The 21,003-nt window shown below is 47.4% G+C and overlaps 1 protein-coding gene across 2 annotated transcripts in view; it reads left to right on the top strand.

Moving 5' to 3' along the window:
• Positions 1-21,003, top strand: part of kn (EBF transcription factor knot) — a 68,220-nt gene that overhangs the window by 20,603 nt on the left and 26,614 nt on the right. For both annotated transcript variants that reach the window (XM_086911768.1, XM_086911767.1), the window contains exons 5-6: positions 94-167; positions 726-794. In XM_086911768.1, coding sequence (XP_086767894.1) covers positions 94-167; positions 726-794 — 143 coding nt within the window. The remainder of the gene's footprint in view (positions 1-93; positions 168-725; positions 795-21,003) is intronic.

Raw genomic sequence — 21,003 nt, 5'->3', positions numbered from 1 at the left:
CGACTTTCAACCGTGCGGATAGTTCTCTGACGCGTCCTTTTCTCTCGTCGCGTGCCCATATGCGGAGTAATATAATTATTTCTTTTATTTCAGGCCATCATGTACGAGGGACAAGATAAAAATCCTGAAATGTGTAGGGTCCTTCTTACTCACGAAGTGATGTGCAGGTGAGTTTCTCCTTAACGTTAGAATTAAAAAAAAAAAAAAAAACCTTCGATCGAGAACCCTCGCATGCATTCTCGTCGCGATAATTATTTTAAAAGTAGATAATTTAGATAGAGTTGAAATCCCGATACGCGAACCACCGTGTTACCGTACGAAACGAAGGGAAGCAGAGTTTTACAGAGATTTGCGATGAAACGCGCGCCTCGGCGATCCCTGCTCACCGATAAGACTCGGGCCGAATGCAAACACGTATGGACAAGGAGCAAAAATATCCAGTGTTCATGCGAGTAGCAACCACCCTTGCGGTGGCAAACCATAAACGTAACGAGACGCACGGGGATGCAATCATTCTCCGGGGGTGGCTGACTCATTGACCCATGGGACTTTGGGCTGACGACTCTCCACCCCCGAACTTGCCGAGTCCCAAGGGTTCGGATAGTTTTTAGACCTGGCACAAGTTTCTCACCCCTCCACTGGACCCATCCACGACCCCTCGACCGAAGAAATGTTTGAAAATCGTGCATACTAATTTCTCATCGATCCGTCTAATTTTGTTCTAGCCGGTGTTGCGACAAAAAGAGCTGCGGAAACAGGAACGAGACCCCGAGCGATCCTGTTATCATCGACCGGTGAGTGATGAACAACCGATTTTCATTTTCATTTCTTCGACACCGTCGTGAACAGACTTTCTTTATCGCTCGTTGCGTCGCAATTTTAATCCCTCCACGAAGATATCGTGCGTACGCGAATTCCACCAGGACGACAAATATACGTTGCAAGCATTACATATACCGCGTAGAATCGTGCATGTAGAAACGTCAATGGGTCTGGGTCTCATCAGTTTAGCCGTGCTATCGTCCTTCCCAACGATCTGCGAAATAAGGGAGCACGATAACTCGTTCCTCGAAGGTAGCCGCCACTTGCACGAGATAGCGGCGCATGGGGCCGCGACTGGGAAGGATATTTAGGCTTGCAAAATACGTTTCCTACGAGGTGTGGCGAGGAGGCTGTAAGGTATAAGAGCACTCGAATACTCGCTCGCGCACTTATATATACCGCTGGTTCTACACTCTCTCTGTGTCTCTCCCTTGTCCTTGGAAGGGAATACGCGCTCTTTCTCTCCCCCTCGCGCTTTGCCTTCTCTCCCTCCCTCTGTATCTCTCTCTCTCTCTCTCTCTCTCTCTCTCTCTGTTCCACGCAAGCTGGCTAACATGGGAGCAGTAGGGTGAGCCTGGTATCTGAATAGGCTATAGAGTGTCCTGAGATAGGAACGGTAGGAAGGAAGAGGTTTCCCGCGGGACCAAGGCCGAGATAGTCTTCAGGAGGACATCTTGTGCTCAGGGGTGCTCAACTGCTCTGGTACGGGGGTCTCGATACAAACTCGAAGCTTCTCGGAGCTTTCGTCCTTATTCTGGGGGAGGACGTGGAGGGGATACGCGCGGGTGACAGGAAAAGCCTAGCGGGGCGGGCTTGCAGCTAACTATTTTTCTCCGCCTTGTTGCGACCTTTTTTCCAATCCTCTTCCGGATTTGAGCGCAAATGTTATAACGCATAGGCGTTATTTACGATCGTTGAGAGAATGGATTTTTATTCTTCTCGCCGAACAAGAAAAAGAGAGGACTGTTGCGATGCCTAGGGAAATTTTATTTCGTATTTCCACCGAGTAGGAAAGGGGAGTTGGTGATCTTCTCGCAACGATACGATATATATATATATTATACATCTCTCTGTAAATACGATAAACCGATGGAAACTCAAGCGTGAAATAAAGAGTTTTTTTGTTGTTTCGCGGTTTGGAAGGGCGATTGTGTCAGTGTGTTAGCCGTGTCGCGATAAATTTTTGATGTGGAACAAGAGTCGTCCGACGAAAGCATTAGAAAAATTAATCTCGAAAATGTCGGCTCGATACACGGCACGCACGCACCCAAGCAACATCGTATAAACCGCGATATAATGTAAATGCAACCACGTTGCGGTCGCGTGTCACATGGAGCGCCACCCTAAACTACGTCTCTTAGCTCGGTTTGTGGTAGATCGTGTTGGGCGTACAGTAAACGAACGGAATTAGAAGATTCGGTTGGCATTACTGTTTATCACGTAGTATTTAGACGTTAGTTACGTATACGTGTACGCGTTTAAGTAGAGATTTGGAGAAAGGATTTGGGAAAAATGGTGGAGCCTGTTTTATAAATTTAAAAGTTTTTTTAAATAATTTTAAAAATAATCTTTTAAGAAACGACGAGTGTACAAACGAGTCAAGTGTTGCATCGTGTTTCAATTATACGTGTATAAAAGAAAGAAAAAAAAAGAAAGCAATAATTTTTTGTTTTCATCGGTATTAAAATTAGCAGTTTCCATCCTAAATAGAAGCGACGTATGTAGTGGAAAATATGTGTATACGCTACACGTTGTTGGTAGGCTAATAGATTTTCGGTCTCGAACAAAACCGCAATGGAGAGAGCGCGAGGGCCTCTGATCGAGAGAACGGGCGAAGGGTATCAATGCCACTTTGATTGAGGCGGCCCTGGCCGATTGTGACATGCTCACTCAGCTGTGCAGAAAGTACAACACACAGCCCTTCCCCTCCCCTCCCTCTCCCATCAATCGTGTATATCTGACTAGAAAAAAAAAAAAAGAAAAAAAGAAAAAAAAAGAGAGAAAAAAAAAACAAAAGCGGTTGTTCCTACATCGAAGCGTGGCCATTTTTTTCACCCCATCACTTTCCCTCGCGGAAACGGTCGAAGGGGAGGACGACGATCGTCACATCCTCGATCTAAAGACGAAGGAAAGAGGCCAGATCGAATGCGGGGAATATTCGCGCGGAGAAAAGATCGAAAATTTCTTCGCGAGATTTTTTTCTCTACGTGCCCGGAATTTCTCGAGAATTATCCTTGAAGGAAGTATCGAACCGAGGATGATCGGCGAGGAGGGGGAGATCGATCGGTGCACGGAGCAGAGCGCATCGATGAAGGAGAGATGATGCACCGCGAGAATCGGTATTACGCTGGACTCGGAAACCAATTAACATGCATAATTAAAATGGCATTGTCGTGGCCGTAGAGGCGCAGGGGCTTTCCCGTCGACTGACGTCGAATCCCTCGGGACTAACGCCGTTCCATAATTACGAAAATCCTCCCCCTCCCCTCCCCTCCCATCATCCGCGGCCGGATCCAGCGCGTGCCTCACCACCTCCTCCTCCCCACATCGCTCTTTCTCGAATTGGAATCGGCACCACCACACACACCACCCCTTTCGTGGAAAACAAGGGGTGAAAAAATCGGGCATCGGGTCGTCGCGACGCGGAGCAGAGGCCAATAACGGGCGAACGAGCGATTCGTTGCCCCGATTGGTTAACTTTATTTCGCTCGGCGGGCGAAGCCCTTAATTTCGGGACATCGATCATAGCCCTCGCGTGCTGCCCTCCTCTCCGCGACCGTTTCCTCCTCCTCCTCTGCGACCCTCGGCGCCGTGACGCGCCTCTCCATACTCCCTCCGTCAATTTGACGGATTCCATTTCGGGTGGGCCGCGCCGACGACCATCGTTTCGTTTTCCTCGACGTATGGCCCCTTCGAGGGGACGACACCGTTCAATTTTTCACCGCGAAAATAACCCGCGCCCGATTAATACCGCACGATCAACGTGCCAGCGACGATCAACTTCCCCCTCCCGTTCCGATCAGATTCCCTCGAACAAATTTACAGCTTGCTCGCTCGTTACCAACAAAACGAAGGTATTTTATATATATGTGTGTGTGTGTGTGTGTGTGTGTGTGTAGGGGAAAAATGGTTTAAAAACGGTCGATCCGTTAAACGCGCGAAGGTTTAAGCCCGGTCCCTCGTCGATTCCGATATTGTGATTTTCAATGGCGCGCCGTCTATCGTCCGCATAAATACGGGCTCGCGTCGATATTTCCCTTCGTCGAGTCGAAACGCGTAACAATCAATCGTTACCTTAATTGATTGCGATTGGTCGAGGATGCTCGGGCGATTTGACTGACGTCACAATGACACACGGATTGTCAATCAGCCGCGCTTGTGGCGTTAATGCATGCAAATTTGACCGAATCGTGCCACGTTGTCTCGCCGCACCCTTGCGCCGTGCGAATCTCTCCGTCGGTATGGACTCTCGATATCAAGGTAGCCGGTCACGGGATTCCCGAGCGTTATTGTTATTATTCTGGAATTATCGCTGCAAATTCTTTCCGATTCTTTCGTTCGCGTTAATAAAATCAACGTGAACGTTTGTTTATTGTTTTTACGTACGTTTTTTTTCTTTCTTTCTTTCTTTCTTTTTTCTTTTTTCTCTCTTTAATACACGTACACTTTCATCGATACAGATACTTTTATATCATTTTTGATTATCGTGGAAAAAAATGTGTAACAACGCGAGACATATTTGTAACCGTGAGGATGTATGATCGATTCGAATAAAAAAAAGGGCGTGTGGCAGCTATAAATTTAACACAAAAGGCAGGAACAAGTAATTAATATGACAATCGCATTAAGAAACACGGGTTGTACATGTCAGATGTCGTAAAAAAAAAAAAAAAAAAAAGGAAGAAAGAAAGAAAGAAACCGAAAACGTTTTCACGTCCCGTTAAAAGCTAATCAGGTGAAAGTGCGTGCAATCAGCGACACATGTTTGACCACGCCGCATTAATGCCACGTTCCATTTAACGAGTAAGTAACCGCCGTGTGCACCGCTACTTTGGATGGAAATGATGAAAACTGTGAACCGAGATAGGGACGATAATGACGGGTGGTGGTCTCCTCCTCCGAGCCGGTTGCTGGCCGGCTCGTAGATGACACACATCGATAAGGAAAAACTTATTAAGCGAACGACGGTGCGCGATGCATAGCGAAATGGGCTTGCCATTCATTGGTCGAATCAAACGATCCAGTGGGAAATCTCGCTCGCCCGCTGCCACTTCTCATCAGCGACGCCCCTCGCCTCTTTCAATTTTTACGCGTTTCATCGATTCCGCTAATTAAGACCACCACAAGTTTTATCGGCAAATCTCTTTTGCACGAGAAGAGAGATTTAAGAGAGATCCCTTCGTTCGATTCCCTTCTTTCGCTTTTGCGTTCAAATTTCGTTAAGATTAAAAATCCTTGGATCGAATGAATTTATCATTCCCTCTTCGCAAAATTGTTGTGAAGGGTGAAACGAATCGAGGGTTATTCGGCATTTTTCGGCTTGACCGGTCCTAGAAGTACTATTTTCCGACGTGACTATTAGGGAAATCAAAACACACTCACGGTGGTGGTGGTACACGTTCTTCCGTACGCGAAGCATATGGGACCCCCATTGCAGGGGTATCACACCCTTCGTTTCGTCTATATTCCCTCCCCCTTGAATAAATGGATAAGAGTACGCGTGCATGCTCCTCGTGTATAGAAACAAGAACGAGCGAGCGATCGTTCGAGCGGGAAATCGGCGGATAAATAATCTTGTATTCGCACGGTTAATTATTTCTTCGGTTTGGCCGATCGTCGAGATCGATGTAATTATTGTACAAGCAGCGACGAATAAATTTATTTATTTTCATTTTTTGCACGCCCAAAAACGCCGCGTATCTTTCGCGTAAACTGGTGAATAGTTTTTATTATAGGCCGAATTAATCAAGGCTCAATTAAAACTTTACGCAATTGATTTACAATTCTGCCTTTCCTTCTTGCTCGACGCGAAATTTAGAAATTCCGAGAGATTCGGTCTTTGCGGGAGATAAAAGGAATCGGGGGTATTACGGGGCCAAAAATGGACTGGCTCCCTCGTAAATTCGTCCAATTAGTCGAATCACCAAAAAATTTACCGGAATATACCTTCTCTCTCGCCGGCAAATATGCGAGGGGGGGCCCTTCTGCCAAGCTCGAACGAGAGGAGAAACGAGCCTAAAACACACACTTTGCTCGCGAAAGACTGGAATCTATATTGGATATTATCGATATCTCGATCTATCCGGTCTGCTAATGGAAAACTTATGCTAAACCGTAACCCCTGCCGATCCATTATGTATCAGTGGAAACGGTTTTCGAATCGCGTATCGTTTCACTCGCATTTTGTCACTCCGATAGGATATTTCCATCACCTCGATCCAATTATATAAACGAAATCGGACAAACTTTTTTTACTTTTATCTTCTCAATATCCTTAATATTCGTCGTATACGTAATATTTTTGCCTCTACGAGACAAACGTAACCAATCTGTCGTACCTTCTGTCCATTGTTGAAAAATGTTGAAAATTTAAACGACGACATAATATCGAAGTCGGTATACTCGGGAAAGGAAAACCCGCAAACTCGTGTGAAAAATCTTGACACAAGTGGACGCTGATTGGCCCACCGTCTGTACGAAAAGTGGCGAGCATATTCTCTCGTGCGACTACGGAGGAAGGCTAGACAGATACCGAAACGTACCCAAGAGTGTCGTAGAGCCGTGAAATCTTAGTCGTATCCGAGAGTTCGGCTCGATTCCCTTACGGTTATTCTACCTACCGAGAATTACCTCGATACGGTATCCTTATTTTCGAAGAATATCTTAACAGCTTCCCGCACAGCGCTTGTTTCTTATTCCTCCTCCCCGCGTTGTCGAAGAAGAAAGGGGTGGTATGGCAAAGAGAGGGAACCCCTTCTTGCATAACCTTCTTTCCGTCGTTTCTGCCTTTCTCTCTCTCTCTCTCTCGTTCGCATTTTCCCTCCCTATCGCTCTTAAAGAGAAGAAGCCAATAGGGAGAACCGATCAGCTTAATGCATATTGATGCGCGCCGAGCTAAGTGAGTGAAAAATCGCCATCGATCTACCTTCCGAGAAGGCAGAGAAGGCATTCTCTTTTTCTTCGCTCCCTACTCTCCTTCTTCCTCCCGAACCGTTGCCAAAACTGATCGCGTTTCCACCAGATTTCCACTCTTCTCTCCAAATTTCGCGCGTCCAGGATGAAGATTATTCCAACCAGATAAATCCCATCTATCCGTTCTCTAACTCTAACTTCGAACGTGTAATCGTAAACGGAAAGATGCGTATAGAGAGAGAAGGAAGAGAGAAGAGGGAAATCTAGAGGAAGCAATTACTCGGAGTGATCGAGGGCTGGTGTTCGATTTATTATCGATAGGAGTGGTGGGTTGGGCGGAGGAGGGTGGTCGGTTTTGAACGCGTATAGACGTGTCGTGATCGGCGGGACCGGTGGCATTTTGCGTGGCGTTATATGATGCCGTTTGCTTCTGCCAGCCTCGTTGGGGTCTCGGCCCGCAGAACAGATGCCAACCGTCACGGCTCGCCGATAGCTGGAAGGGTGCCTCTCTAGATTGAGACACGGTGGATGACTCTAAATGGCATTCGGTCCTCCACGCTGCCTCCCTTACCTTCCTCCTCTTGCTCCATCCGATCGATCTCTTATTCTATTCTCTCTCTATCTATCTCTCTCTCTCTCTATCTATCTCTCTCTCTCTCTCTCTCTCTCTTCCTATCTCTATCTTTTATTATTCCCGTCAAAATTTCACGATACCACCTTGCAGATTTTTCCTAGATTCATTTTGTCCTATGATAAAACGTCTTTTCACTCGTTTCCTGCTTCTCGCGGTATTCTTTCTTACAAGAAGAGAGAGTGAGAACTAAACACGAACTCGATTTTCCAATTTCTTAATCGAAGGTACACACGATCCCTTGCTAACTAAGCAAATAAGTATGCGCGATAGGATTTAAAGGGAGGCGCACAAGCGCACTGAAGGACGTATTTATCTCGATAAAGAAAACGAACAAACAGATCAAGCGGGGAGGAAGGAGGGAGAGAAGCATCCGAATGCGAGCGGGGGATGGTGATGAGAATGACAACGAGAACGGCGAGCGGAGAGAAGAAGAGTGGTGATGGTGGTGGTGGTGGTGCATTATTATTTCGAGGGCTTGGAGAAGGACGATGGCGCCCACCGACCGTATGTCAAACTCCTCGTACAATGAATACGCTCGGTGGTGGTTAGAGGAGGGAGGGAAAGAGATGCAAAGAGATGGGGGAGGGGAATAAAGAGAGCGGGTTCCGCTGAAAACAGGTGGTTTACGAACGAGAAGAAGAGGCAGCACCGATGCTGTAGGGGGGGAGATCCACTCGAAGAGTCGCGTGGCCAACTCAATTACTTTGTAGGGCCATCTCTAAACACCGGCCACGCACTAATGCCTCGAACGCTTTCGGGCTGCGCGTAACGCGATGGGACAACCGTGTTGTCCTCTTATTGTCCAAATCCGTTCGCCTCAAAGAGATGCCCGTACGATTACGCTGTTAATCAAAACAACGAACATCCGCCTCTTTTTTTCTTTTTTCATTGCGATTTCGAAAATTTAATTCTCAACCGAACGCTTGATTTTCGCTTGATTACGCGTCGATCGAAATAAAGTCGGTTGTATAAATACGTAGATGGAAATTTTCAATCGAAGGAATAATTTTACAAATTGATCGAGGGGGGAGAAAGTAGTATCGGGTTGGAATTGGAAGAGTCGAGTGCGGGTTGCGATAACCTCGGGCATATCGATCAGTGCGCGACCTCTCGGTGCGGTCGAGGAAAGTGGTCGAGGGTGGACGATTACAAAGCGGTTCGGTCTTGAGCTCGCGTTACGAGCGATCAATTCGCGCGTTCGACTTATTCCTATAGTTACACGTACGTTCCGGATAAGAAGATGAAACCGCATACGGAGAGCAGATGAAATCCGGAAATGAAAAATATCGCGTGCCTCCCGAATAGAATCGGGAGCGGATTTATCGGCGGAATGCAGCAGGGGCCGAAGTAGCGCGCGCACACGCGTGCCCCTTTTATGCGCGCCTTATACACACAGGCTCGATCGAGGTAAATCGTGGAGAGGAGAGACGGCATAAAATAAGAGGCGAATAGCTGGCATAGCTTGGCGCCTCTCGGCTGTCCATCAGCTCTCCGAGGAACTGCTGCGAAGAGGAGGCACCCTCCTCTTTCTTTGGCACCCCGTCCACCACCCTCCCCCTCCCCCCTGGGCGATCCTTTCCTCCCACCACCGTTTCATCCCGTCCTTCATCATCGGCCGACGTATATCGTTCTCTCCGGAGAAGGGTTTCGCCGTACCGAGAACTAAAAGGCAGGTTTAGGAAAAACGGGAAGTCTTTGCGCGCCTGTCAATCAGCCGTCCGTGGTTTTGCGGCCATCCGGTTAATGATGATCCACTGCTCTATCTCGTCGGGATCGTGCGGCTACCGGTGCCCCCACCACGACCCTACCCGAACCGGGATCGAAATAGTAAGCGCGATCCTTCCTCTCCCCGATCGCTTCTTCGCGATCCTTTCCATCGGCCGCGAACGCTTTTTTTTTCCTTTTTTTTTTCTTTTCTTTCTTTTTTCTCTTCCTCTTCTCTCGTTCGCAAGCAAGCAACGATCCGTCACGTACCAACCAACGTCGTGCTCCCTCCCTCCCTCTTCATTTTTATTCGCCTCGGCAGTGTCGACAAATTTATCCTCGAAATTCTTGGAACTTGCATATACGCGTTCACGAAAGATAGTAGAATTTGGAAATAAGAGCGAAGGAAGGATCGATTTTTCCCATCGATTTCTAATTCTAATATTTCGAGATATTGGATTTTGAAAACACGAGTGACACGGGGATGGGGGGAGACGACTCTCTCGGCCGAGGAAAATTTGCCCGATATTTTTCGCCTCCTCGTGCCAGAGTTGGGCGAGTTACCATTTTTCCTGGAAATGGTCGTAGCAGGGACAAGTGAATTTTTCGTTGGCGAACGTGTTACCCGAAAGGGACGATCGATCGATGCGTCAAGATTTATGCGATTGATTCGAACGGAGCAGAGTGACAGTACAAGGAAGCGCTCTTAGTCCTGGTGTCTTTGCTCCCTCGAGGATACATCTCCCTTCGAAGCGCCGGTGTCCGAAGGATCTCTATAAATTTGCATGTAGAATACTCGCGGAGGTTCTCACGACGGTGGATGCCGCCGAGGATAGCCTGTCGCATCTGTCGACGCACATTTCACTCTCTCTCTCTCTCTCTCTCTCTCTCTCTCTCTCTCTCTCTCTCTCTTTCTCTCTCTCTCTCTCTCTCTCGAAAACGTCTCCTAATTTCGTTTTAACCAGAAAATCTTCGATCAAAACCTTCGAACAAATTATCGAAATTATCATCTCCTTTCCCCCCTATTAAATTATCAAACGATATTTCGAATTTAACGTACATATATAACGGAAGAGAAAGGGAAGAGGGAAGAAGAAGAGTAGAGAGACGATAGGTAAAAAGTTGTCATTCACATAGGCCGAGAAAACGCCGATACGAAGGAAGGGGAGGGGAGGGGGGGGGGAAGAGGTGGTCAAAGAAAAAGAACGGAACGGAACGTGGACGAGTTTCGTAAACGACGATTCGCGAATACGTTCGCTTCTCCGTCGGTAGAAGCGGGTGGAGGAGGTTGTTGTAGATACATAGTATAATAGTATAGAGCGATTCGAGGAATCGGGGAATAGAAAGAAGAAGGGCAGCAGCGTGTCCAGCGTGTTCGCGGAAACGCGAGTTGGAGTTTCTCGCACCACCCTCCTCCTCCTCCTCTCCCCCTCGTCCATTCGACGATTCGGGCGGCCGGGTTTCCAGACTTTGGACGTCGGGGGTGGACAAGGCAGAGGCTGACCGGTTGCCATGGCGACCATATGGATTGATCCGAGCAAATATCATCTCCGAAGACGCCCGAAAGAATCGCCGGATTTCAGAGAATAGCTTCGGCCAGCTCGTTGGATTTCTCTTCTTTTTTCTCTTTCCTTCTTGCTCCCGCCGCGGCCATCCGGTGGTTCGCTCGCGCCCGAACAAACCTCTGGAGAGAAAGAGAGAGGAAGGGAAGGGGGAGGAGGAGGAGGAGGAGGAGGAGGAGAGAAACCGAAGGGGGGCCGGTGCTCACAATGAGCATCGGTCGTTGGCTTTTCGATCGTTCGCGGGTAGAGGAAGAAGAAAAAGAGGAAGAAGAAAAGAAGAAGAGGAGGAGGAAAAAAAAAAAGAAGAGATTTCGCGTTAACACGGAACGACGCGAAATTACGCGACGAGGAAACGAGGGGGGGGGGGGGAGGAAAAAAAAGGAAAGGAGGAAAGGGAAAAGATTTCGCGTTGTAAACGGTGAGCAACGCCTTCCTTTCGTAAACGCAAAAAACACAGAGCAGGACGGAGAAGAGCGATTAACGATATATAGGAGCAGAGATACCAGATCGTAACAATCTGTTCGGATCGAAGCGGAGACACACAACGAGAGATGTCCCGTAATAAGTTTACGGTGGAGACAAGTAGCGGTGTAGTAAATAACGTAGCCTCGTGGAACGATAGAAGGAAGCAGCAGTAGCAGCGGTAGCGGCGGCCGAGTGGTGGCGAGTTAATAGGTGGTGGTGGACGGTACACGGCGAAGAAGTGGGGGAGGGGAGGGGGACGGGAGGACGGAGAGCTAAGTAAGCGCGCACGATGAGCGATTCAGTGCGCGTCGCGGCTCGATCTCACTCTCCGCTACCTTCTAGGTTAGGGATCGGTGGTTCTCAACGCGGCCGATCGTCCCGATGAATCCGGGATGACGCCTGGCAAGACGTCCTGCGGGGGACCACCCACGGGGACGACGCTCCATATAAAGGGTCGACGATCGTCGCACCGCATTGTCGAACCGTTTCCATCGTGGTGCAAGCGGCGGCGGCGGCGGCGTCGGCATTCCTTCCGTTTTAACTTCTTTCCACCGGCTTCTTCTTCTTCTTAGGCGCACCATCTCCGTAACTCTCCTCCTCCTCCTCCCTCTCCCTCTCCTTTCTTCTTCTTCTTCCACCACCCTGCCTTCGTTTTTCTCCCCGATCTTCTCCGATCTTCTCCTCTGCCTCGCGCTTCTTTCGACCTCTTCCCCCTCTTCCTCACCCTCCCTTTTTCCTCCCTTTCTCTTCCTTTCTCCTCCTCCTCTCTTCCTTCGCCCTTCTTCCCTCCCTCCCTCCCTCCCTCCCTCCCTCTCGCCGCCTTCCTTTTTCTTGCGGCGAGAATTATAAATTAAGCTATTAAATGTGTGTTGGACGTTTCTTGCTCGGGGGGCGCCCGGCGGGCTTCCTACGGAGATTTGGGGAACGGTCGGTGAATCCAGATAAGGAGCGCTTAAGGTCGTTTCCCGGGCCGCGATGGTCACGCCGCCCGATCGTCCCGCTTCGCTCGAAGCGCGCGCGTTCTTCCTGCGCCGATCCGACACCTGGATTTTCGTTCGCTCGCTTTTTGCCCGCCACCCGGCTCCGAACGAACGCGTACGATCGGACGTGGTACGCGGCTTCTTCGCGCCTGTCGACAGCCGCCTCTCCACCGACCCAGCCGAGATGAAGCTTTGATCGCGGCTTCTTCGTTGGTGGGCAGGCCTCGCTCGTTGTAAATTCAAGTGACGCTTTAATTAATTGCCGGCCGACCGACGACATCCCTTTCTTACGCCTGCCTGCCTGCTGCCGTCGTCCTCCTCCTCATCCGACCACGCTCCCGATCCCGACAATTAATCACCCTACTGACATGCTTTTTCGCGCAATTGTCCAAATACGATCTCAGTTTTACCAGCGTACTCCCTTGAATTCAACCGGACATCCCGCGTTTCCTTCGCAACCATTAACGCATAAAATACGAATCCCGATCCCGTCCACGAAGCAAGAAGCATCGTTAAGATTGCCTCCAAATCGAGAAGAATCTCCATCCAATCTCCCTTATTCGCTTTTACCAGAATCTTTCTTTCTACCAGAGAGAGAGAGAGAGAGAGAGAGAGAAACATTCGTATCGACGAGATACGATCTTTAGAGATTCTCTCACCTAGAGTGATCTAGTTAAGTAATTTTTAAAAAGGAAACCGATTGTTCGAGATAATTCGATTACGGTTAATATGGATAAAACGTAGATGTAGGGGCGACGTTGCTCCTCGAGGAAGAAGAGGAGGAGGAGGAGGAGGAAGTTGCGAAAGAAGACTTATTTAGTCGGTAACAACTCGTGATCCGTGGAGAGAGAGACTCAAACCCCTCGTCGATTCGACTTTGTTCGGTGTACGGTGGTGGTCGATCGGAAGGCGGTAACTTCCGGTTAAGTCAAACACGGCGTAAAGTCGCGGAAACTTGGGACTTGGCAAGTCCCAATGAGGCGTGTAATGCCATTAAAGGGAATCTTATTACGCCACGCCACCCTAACGCACCGCGCGAGCTAGTAGACGCCTCCGCTTCGCTGCAACAAGTATTACTACCCGCCTAACCTGGTAATTAAGTCCCGATTAATTCTCCGCTTACTTTGCCCGCCAAATGGCGCGCGACAACACGGTTACGAAGAAAATTAAAGCCTCCACGACGAAAGAAACTCTCGCCCGTTCCCTCTTCTCGTCTTATCTTACCATTTACGATGGATATGTAACACGATCGCGCGTCCAATCGAGTCGATCTCATTGGGCGATTTCTTTTCTACGTTTTGCACTTCGGTGGGCGCGTGTATAAACGCCGGCCGATCGGCTATCGCAGATCGATGCACGAGAATCGAATTATCCGAATTTTGGTCTCGCCAAATGCCTTAATCGAATTCATATTGATTCGAGTCGATCTTAACCGCGTTACATCGAAACCGGATAAACCGTTATTACGTTGTAAACTGTGTTAACGTCTTCGCTATACTCGTACCGCTATGTTCTACGATTGAAAATCGATTTCGCGTCGCTAATGAACGCCACGATTCAGTTTCCAACATTGAATTATGGTGATACGCTACGCGTATCTATATCTAGGGAGGACAAACTTTCTCTGTTTATTTTCGACGAAAAAAAAAAAAAAAAAGAAACGCGCGAATATTTTCGAAATTAGAGGAATTAAAGTTTCCTCTAATTTGGTATAAATACATGTTTTACCTTTGAGAAACGATTTAAAACTGTCTTTTTTACATTATTAAATAAAAAAACTATATATATGTGTGTGTGTGTGTGTGTGTGTGCGTGTGTAGTTTGTTTAACCGGCGAACGTTCGCGCGTTACTCGATGGATTAATCGCGTGAAATTCGCGGCTCTTGAAAAAAAATTGTACATCCTTCCCCACCCCCCCGTACATTGACAACCCTTTCAACTCCCGGTACACCTGTTCGCCCACCTGTAATGACGATAAAGTGGCCGCGATGCTCCGAAATCCTGGTCGTAAATCAATACTAGGTAGAAAATAACTTGGCAATAATTCACAGGAGCGCAGGGAATCCCCACGAAAGGCCCGGCCGCGCGTTGCCGGTGAGAAATTAAAATAAATCAAACTTATCTGTTGCTCCGGCCACTTGCCGGTGCTGATCTGCTACGTGTGCGTTCTCGTGTGCGCGTGTCGGTGTGTGCCAGCATTGACGTCTCTACCTACACGTGCAAGGATAAAGAGCGCGTGATAGATCGCGTTCGACTGTACTGTAAAAATATTTCTTTTAATATCGGCCGATAACCGATGTTCGTTTCCCTCCCCCGTTATTAAAAATAACAGTAGAAATATATTTTATATTTCCGCGTTAATATTTCGCTTTCTATAAATTTGAGGGAAAATTTCGCGGTGAAACGCGAAAAAAAGAAAGGAAGGAAGGAAGGAAGGAAGGAAGAAAGAAAGAGCACGCATTTATCTCGGTGATGGAGGGAAGGGAAAGAGATGGAGCGCGATAGAACGCGGTCAGAAAGCGAGTCGTGAAAGGTTGGCGTTAAGACGGTTTCTCGCGCTCGAGGCAAGACTTATCCTCTCCGACGGTTCGGTAAATTCAGTCACCCCCGTGAATAAATACGGTTAGTGGGCAGCCAAGGCCCTTTAGATCCCTTTGACCGAAGGGGGCAACGTGCGGGGTGGTGGTGGTAACTGGTAAGTGCCTAGGGCGACCATCTGTGCCCTTGTGCGCCTACGCTGCGCCACGTGGATCGCGCTACCGTTTATGCGGCATTCGTTGCAGCTACGCGCGCGTATTATCGTTAATATTGGCCCAAGTAAGACGACGCCTTTGCCCGACGTCTTCCCTCCGTCGATCGATCGTTTAATTCAATCGTGAAGGAAAAAATCGAAACGCGATTTCGAAAGATATCCGAATTCGATCGAGCGTACGCGTGTATTTGGTCCGGTTTGGGACTGGTTTATCGGACGGCGCGATCGACCCTTAACAAAAAGTCGTCGCTTAGTCGATGCCATTCGCTTTATCTTTATCTTTGCGCCATCGGGTTGTAAATTATGCAGACACCAATCGTGACTAATTAACCACCCTTTCCAACGATATCGATCGCGTTGGTCAGGTCTCGATATAGGGGAAAACAATGGAGCATATAGGAAGAATCGCGAACGATCGCGCCGCCCGATAATCGCGAAACAGGCCGTTACGATAATTTCGCGACGCTCGTTAACCACGATAATCGGTTACGCTCCTCTCTTATTTTATTATCAGGAATTGCCTCTCCATGACTAATTCGAGCCGCGCAGATACACGTACACAGGCCGGCCATGCCTCGTCTGGTGGCGATAGCGGTATGCTCGTTGAACGACGCGTGCGAGAGGGGCGTATACCCCGTGTATCAAGTTACACCATTACACTTTACTGGCGCTACGATCGTCTAGTTACCCCCTGCTCTCCCTCTATTCCACTTTTTTGGCTGTCGCAGTTACCCTCTCTCTCTCTATAAAAAAAACCGCGACTAATTGAAAATACATAATTCAGTGCAACAAAGTCGATATTCGATCGTCACGATAAAGACTTTGAAATTAACGAATTCGAGAAAATTTGTTGAAAATTTGCGTCGCATTATGACGAGCGTTGTTTCGTTCCAACGTGTGAAGATTGGTCGCGCGATGATACGCATTTATATATATACATATACTCCACACGTATGCGTAATACGGAATAATTTCAGCATGTTGGTGAAATGAACACATGGCTCACTCTATTTCCGCGCCGGTTACCGCTCTCTCTATGTCAAATTGCCAATTTTATCGATAATAAGGATCTAGTAATTCGATAGAGATATAATGCAAATTCAGTTAATTGTTCGTCGTTGGAAAGGAGGAGACGAACGTATGAAAAGGGGGATAGGGACGAATACGAAAAGGTTTTTGCCCTTTTGTCGGCCACAGCCTCGTCGGTTGAGGGTAGCGTCAACGGTGTTGGATATCTTCCTGTGCAAGATTGAGTTTCCCTCTACATGTGTTGTCGATGAACGATGGACGCAACCACATGGAACCATATGGCATAGATTTAGTTTGCGTTTTTATAAAATAAAATTTCGCATCTTCCATCTTCCTCGCGGCGAGCACGGCTTAATGTCGTTAATGTTTCGTTCACGTATAATTGAAATGTGACCACCATTTGCGTGGTCTGAAATCGATCAATTCGTTCATCACGCGACACGGTTGCCGTCATCATCCGTTTACCCTGGCCTACATATTGCACAGTCGATATATTATCCGATTGTTAATCAAGTTTCTTCTGATCGATCGTAAAAGAAAAAAAGGACTCGTGCAAACAAGTGTATCGACAACTCGTTCGTTATTACGCGCGTAATAATGCGTAAGTACCGTTGAAAAAGAAAAAAAAAAAAAAAAAAAAAAACAAGAAAAGAAAAAAAGAAGGAAGAGGAGCTCGTTAATTCTAATGGAAAAGGAAACTCGTTAGCGAAACTCATTTTCCCAAGGAAAAAAAGTGTGGCTGGGTTGTGAAATCCCAGCGATAAAATTCGATCCGCAACGGTGCGTGAAACCGCGCCAGTTCGTCTTCCCTGAACCAGAGCCGGCGGATCGCTATCCCCTAATTTTTGAAATGGCCATTTAAAGGGTTGCCGTGCCAATTAGCATGCTAATCGGAAAACCGGTTCAAGGTTCGAGCGCCGAATTATTCCCTGTTCCAAAAAAAAAAAAAAAAAAAAATAAACGAAATAAAAAACCAGTGGCGAAAACGACTTCGACGGCGGCGCTCGACGTGACGATCGAGTGTATCATCGTCGGTTGCCGCGATAAGAAGGATAATTGCTCGTTGCCATTCTCGCCACACCCGAACGAACGCGAAGCCAACTCGTGCAACTCGCGTGACGAGTAATACGATTCCACCTTTTCTTTCGTGTCAACCCGATAGACGCGTCCATCGATAAAATTCGGATTATGCATCGACATGGACGCTACCAATGGCTACCACTCTCCTCCACATTCGTAGTAAACATTCGTTGTTAAAGGAACGAACGATTGATTCGCTTATCTTTACGATTACGTGCAATTTTTCCACTCTGCTTTCGATACCGCGGCAGAATGGAATTTCCACCATCGCGCGTAACGATTCGTTTCCTTCGTTTTCCTTCGTTGCTCGTACTTCATTCTCGTTTGAATTTATTTGTTGAACATCCTCTCGTGATTTTTACCCAACAACAACACGTTATAGCGTTATCTCGAATCAAATTTTGAATTTCGTTTGTAATAAGAAGAATTAGATAAATTAAATTTCGTCTAGCCTGTCTAGCGTGTATAAAATTCAAGCGTTTAAATCGCAAGTTCGTGGACGGTGCCTCTCGAAAATCGTTTCGGGAGAATTCGGGATCATTCGATTCCGTATCACGTTAACTACGGCGCAAATCTAATAGAGTGCCTGCAGCATCAAATGTCACTACTGGTTGTAGAGGGTTCGCAGTATTGTAGTTTTTGATTGGCTAATCCACCCTAATCTAATCGAACGTTCCCTCACATTGTAGGCCTCTCCTGCAGTGTCGTTCTAACCAATCGGTATTCAATTACAAATTGCAATCTTGCGATCAATCTCGTTTCTGTATTACGATTATTTTTATTGTTCTCGTTCTTTTCTTTTCCTTTCTTTCTTTTCTTTTTTATCATCATTATTCAAGAGATAAGTCGATCGAAATAAGAAAATCGTGGATACATCTTTTTTAACGATATTAAATCGACGATATTTAAATTCAGGGTAGATCGAAACGTTTAAATTAAGAAGAGTTTAAGTTGCATTCAATCAGTCAATCGCAGCGGCGTGATGCATTGATGATGCGCGGAGCGAAAAAATATCGTGTCGCGTGGAACCGGTTTCCTACTGCGCAGGTTGCTTCGATCGCTCGTTCGTGATTCAGGATTATCCCAAGTTCGATCATATCAAATCTTCCTGCGCGCGTGTATACACCGCGCATCGCATTATTCCAGATTCCGTCGTCCGTTTGACGAGCCGCATCAGGATATACGATTCCGCTCTACGCTTTATAATACCTGTATCAATGAATCGATCAGAAATGTAGAGGTATGGGAAGCACGTTGTTCCGTAAAACGTATCGTTTAAATCATTTATATATACACACTTCATCCCCTTATTCCAGTTACGAAACTCTCTAGAGTGTACAAACCCGATTCTAAGACCTTGCCTGACTAAACGACACAAAGGCCATGAGATCGTTGAAACTCGTTTAACCTCTCGTTCCTTAAGATAGCAATCGCTCGTCGAATTATGCCGCGTCGTAAACAAGATATCGAAGCGACGATGTTTAACAACCAACCATTTTCAGTTTTCAATTTTCGCTCGAGAATGAAAAAAATCGTACGATTTCGAAATTTCGATCCCAAATTCTTCCTTTTATTCCTCACGAGTAAAACTGGTGGATAAAATTTAATTCGAAACTATTTGATAGTCGGGGGGGGGGGGGGAACAAGATACACAGCCTGATGATAATTCCACGCTGGTCGTTCGCTTATGGAGAGAGAATAGGAGCGAGTTTATCGAACCGAGATGCTGCACGGGCGCGAATATAGACATCCGACACACCCTAAGACCGAGATATCTGAGCACGACGACGGTGCACGCGAGGGTGCATACATTGTGTCGAGCCACCCTTCTTGACAACGACGCCCCCCAGTAACACCCCCCAAGAGCCAATAATACCGCGTACTAGCGGCCCACTACGATGGCTTATTATTTTCCTACGGCTCATCGAGCCCAGTGTGCTCGCTATCAATTACAGCACATTCCACGCGAGATCCCCTTCCTTCGGCCTTGGTGGACGGATCAGCCTAACCGGAATCCCATCTGGTAAACTTTTACGTTATGCCCATTTAGCCACCACGCGCTGTTCCACACGGAAAATAAAATAAGGGAAGGGAAAAGGGCCGAGTCGAGTCGTCGTCGCCGTTCTTAACCTCGATTAAATTGTCGGCCGATTCGATTCATCGTTTTCGAATTATTTTTTTCATATAATTTCCAATTTCCAATTTCCGATAGATTCAGCGAGATGATTAAGCAAACGGAATGGAGAGAAATAAATGGAAACTAGTAGGAAGAAAATATAACGCGGCACAAGATTGGCTGGCTCATCGTGAATCGAGGAGAGAAATCAGTTGGCGAAATGGTATCTGATATATATATCAGAGGCCGATGGAAGGAACGGTCGGGACATATATGCAAATCGAAATAGCATTATCCGTTGCTCTTGCGGCAATAGTAGGCTGGAAAAGGCAGGAGAGGGATAGCACGAAGAATGGAGAATTAGGGAAGGAAGAGAGAGAGGAAGAAACGAGGAGAAAAAGGAGCTAGGATCCAAAATTCGAGCGAAGGGGAATAAAATGCATTTCTTCCGCTACCCTTGTCGCCGAGGGTGACTGCGCGTCGCGAAGTAAACGCAAACTCTTCCGCGCGCAACATATGGCCATATTTTATATATATTTTTTTCTTTTTCTTTTTTTTTTTTTTTTTTGTACGTGACCAATAGGCGTAAAATGACGATCGATTATTACGATTCGCTTAAATTTCCACAAGTGAGAAATCGATCTCGATAATAACGGGATAATAAAATTCCGTAAATGGATTCGACGAATCAAAGAAGGCTGGGTGATGCACAACGATATCGTTAAGCAATCGTTTGGGACGAAAGGATCGAGCGTTTCCTTCGCGGAAGGAATTCTATCGCAGGAAAAGACGTGTCATATCGCGAGGAGGACGGTCTGTGTGTGGCCGAGGTAGTGGACGGCGAGGTGAGCTCCGGCTCGCTAAGTTGTCACTCGCAGTCAGCGACTCCTTTTTGTCAAACGAGGGAACAGGAGGGAAGGAGCGAGGCGGAAAGCAGGGGGACAAGAGGGTCCTGGGTACCCCAGGGTTCCCTCCCTTGGTCCCCCCAGGGATCCCCCGGCCCGTCAACAGCCGCAGATTTCCAGTTTTTCTTCTCGAGCTGCACGCAACCAGCTCTCGATCTAATAGCTTGCTTCGTCCTCCTCCTCCTCCTTCACCTCTTTCTCTTCCTCTCTTTCTGCTCTTTCTTCTTCTTCTTGCTTCCATTCCTCTTCGCTTCCATTCTTCTTGCTTTTGCGCTCCTCCTTGCCGTCTTCCCTGCCCGTCCCAGGCAATGAGACGTTTGTACGAGGTTACGAGCGGACGAGTAGAGGCGAACTCGAAGAACCTGGACCGAGGATCGACCTAATGAGGATAATTCCTGCATTGATTGCCAAGACGCAGCGAATGGTTACAAGCAGTGCTCGTCCGACTAGCAACTTGGCTGGTTGGCTGGTTGATCGGTTGGTTGGCTGGCTGGCTGGCTAACTGACTGACTGACTGACTGACTGCCATCGGTAAATCATTCTTAATTAAACGATAGATATTTAATTAGAAAGACCCAGATTGAGTTAGTTATGAGGCATTTAACCGTCGTCCGTTATCACGGTGGGCGACTCGGAGATGGCATCTGGCGAAGTGATCTGGTTGCTCGTCGTTCTGCCTCCCAGGCCTGTATTGTCAAATGAAAAGAGGGCGGGGACAAGGAGGAGAGTAGAGAAAAAAGGCAACTAATGTTCGATCACGGTAAAAGCAGTGGTAAAACGAAATATGATAGAATCGGTTAGGCTCGTGTATGCTAAAGTGGT

The sequence above is a fragment of the Apis florea genome, unplaced genomic scaffold (assembly GCF_048593485.1).
Source record: "Apis florea isolate Af1SG1 unplaced genomic scaffold, ASM4859348v1 contig_3367_pilon, whole genome shotgun sequence".
NCBI classification, from domain to species: domain Eukaryota; kingdom Metazoa; phylum Arthropoda; class Insecta; order Hymenoptera; family Apidae; genus Apis; species Apis florea.
This window is presented reverse-complemented; position numbering and strand designations above follow the sequence as displayed.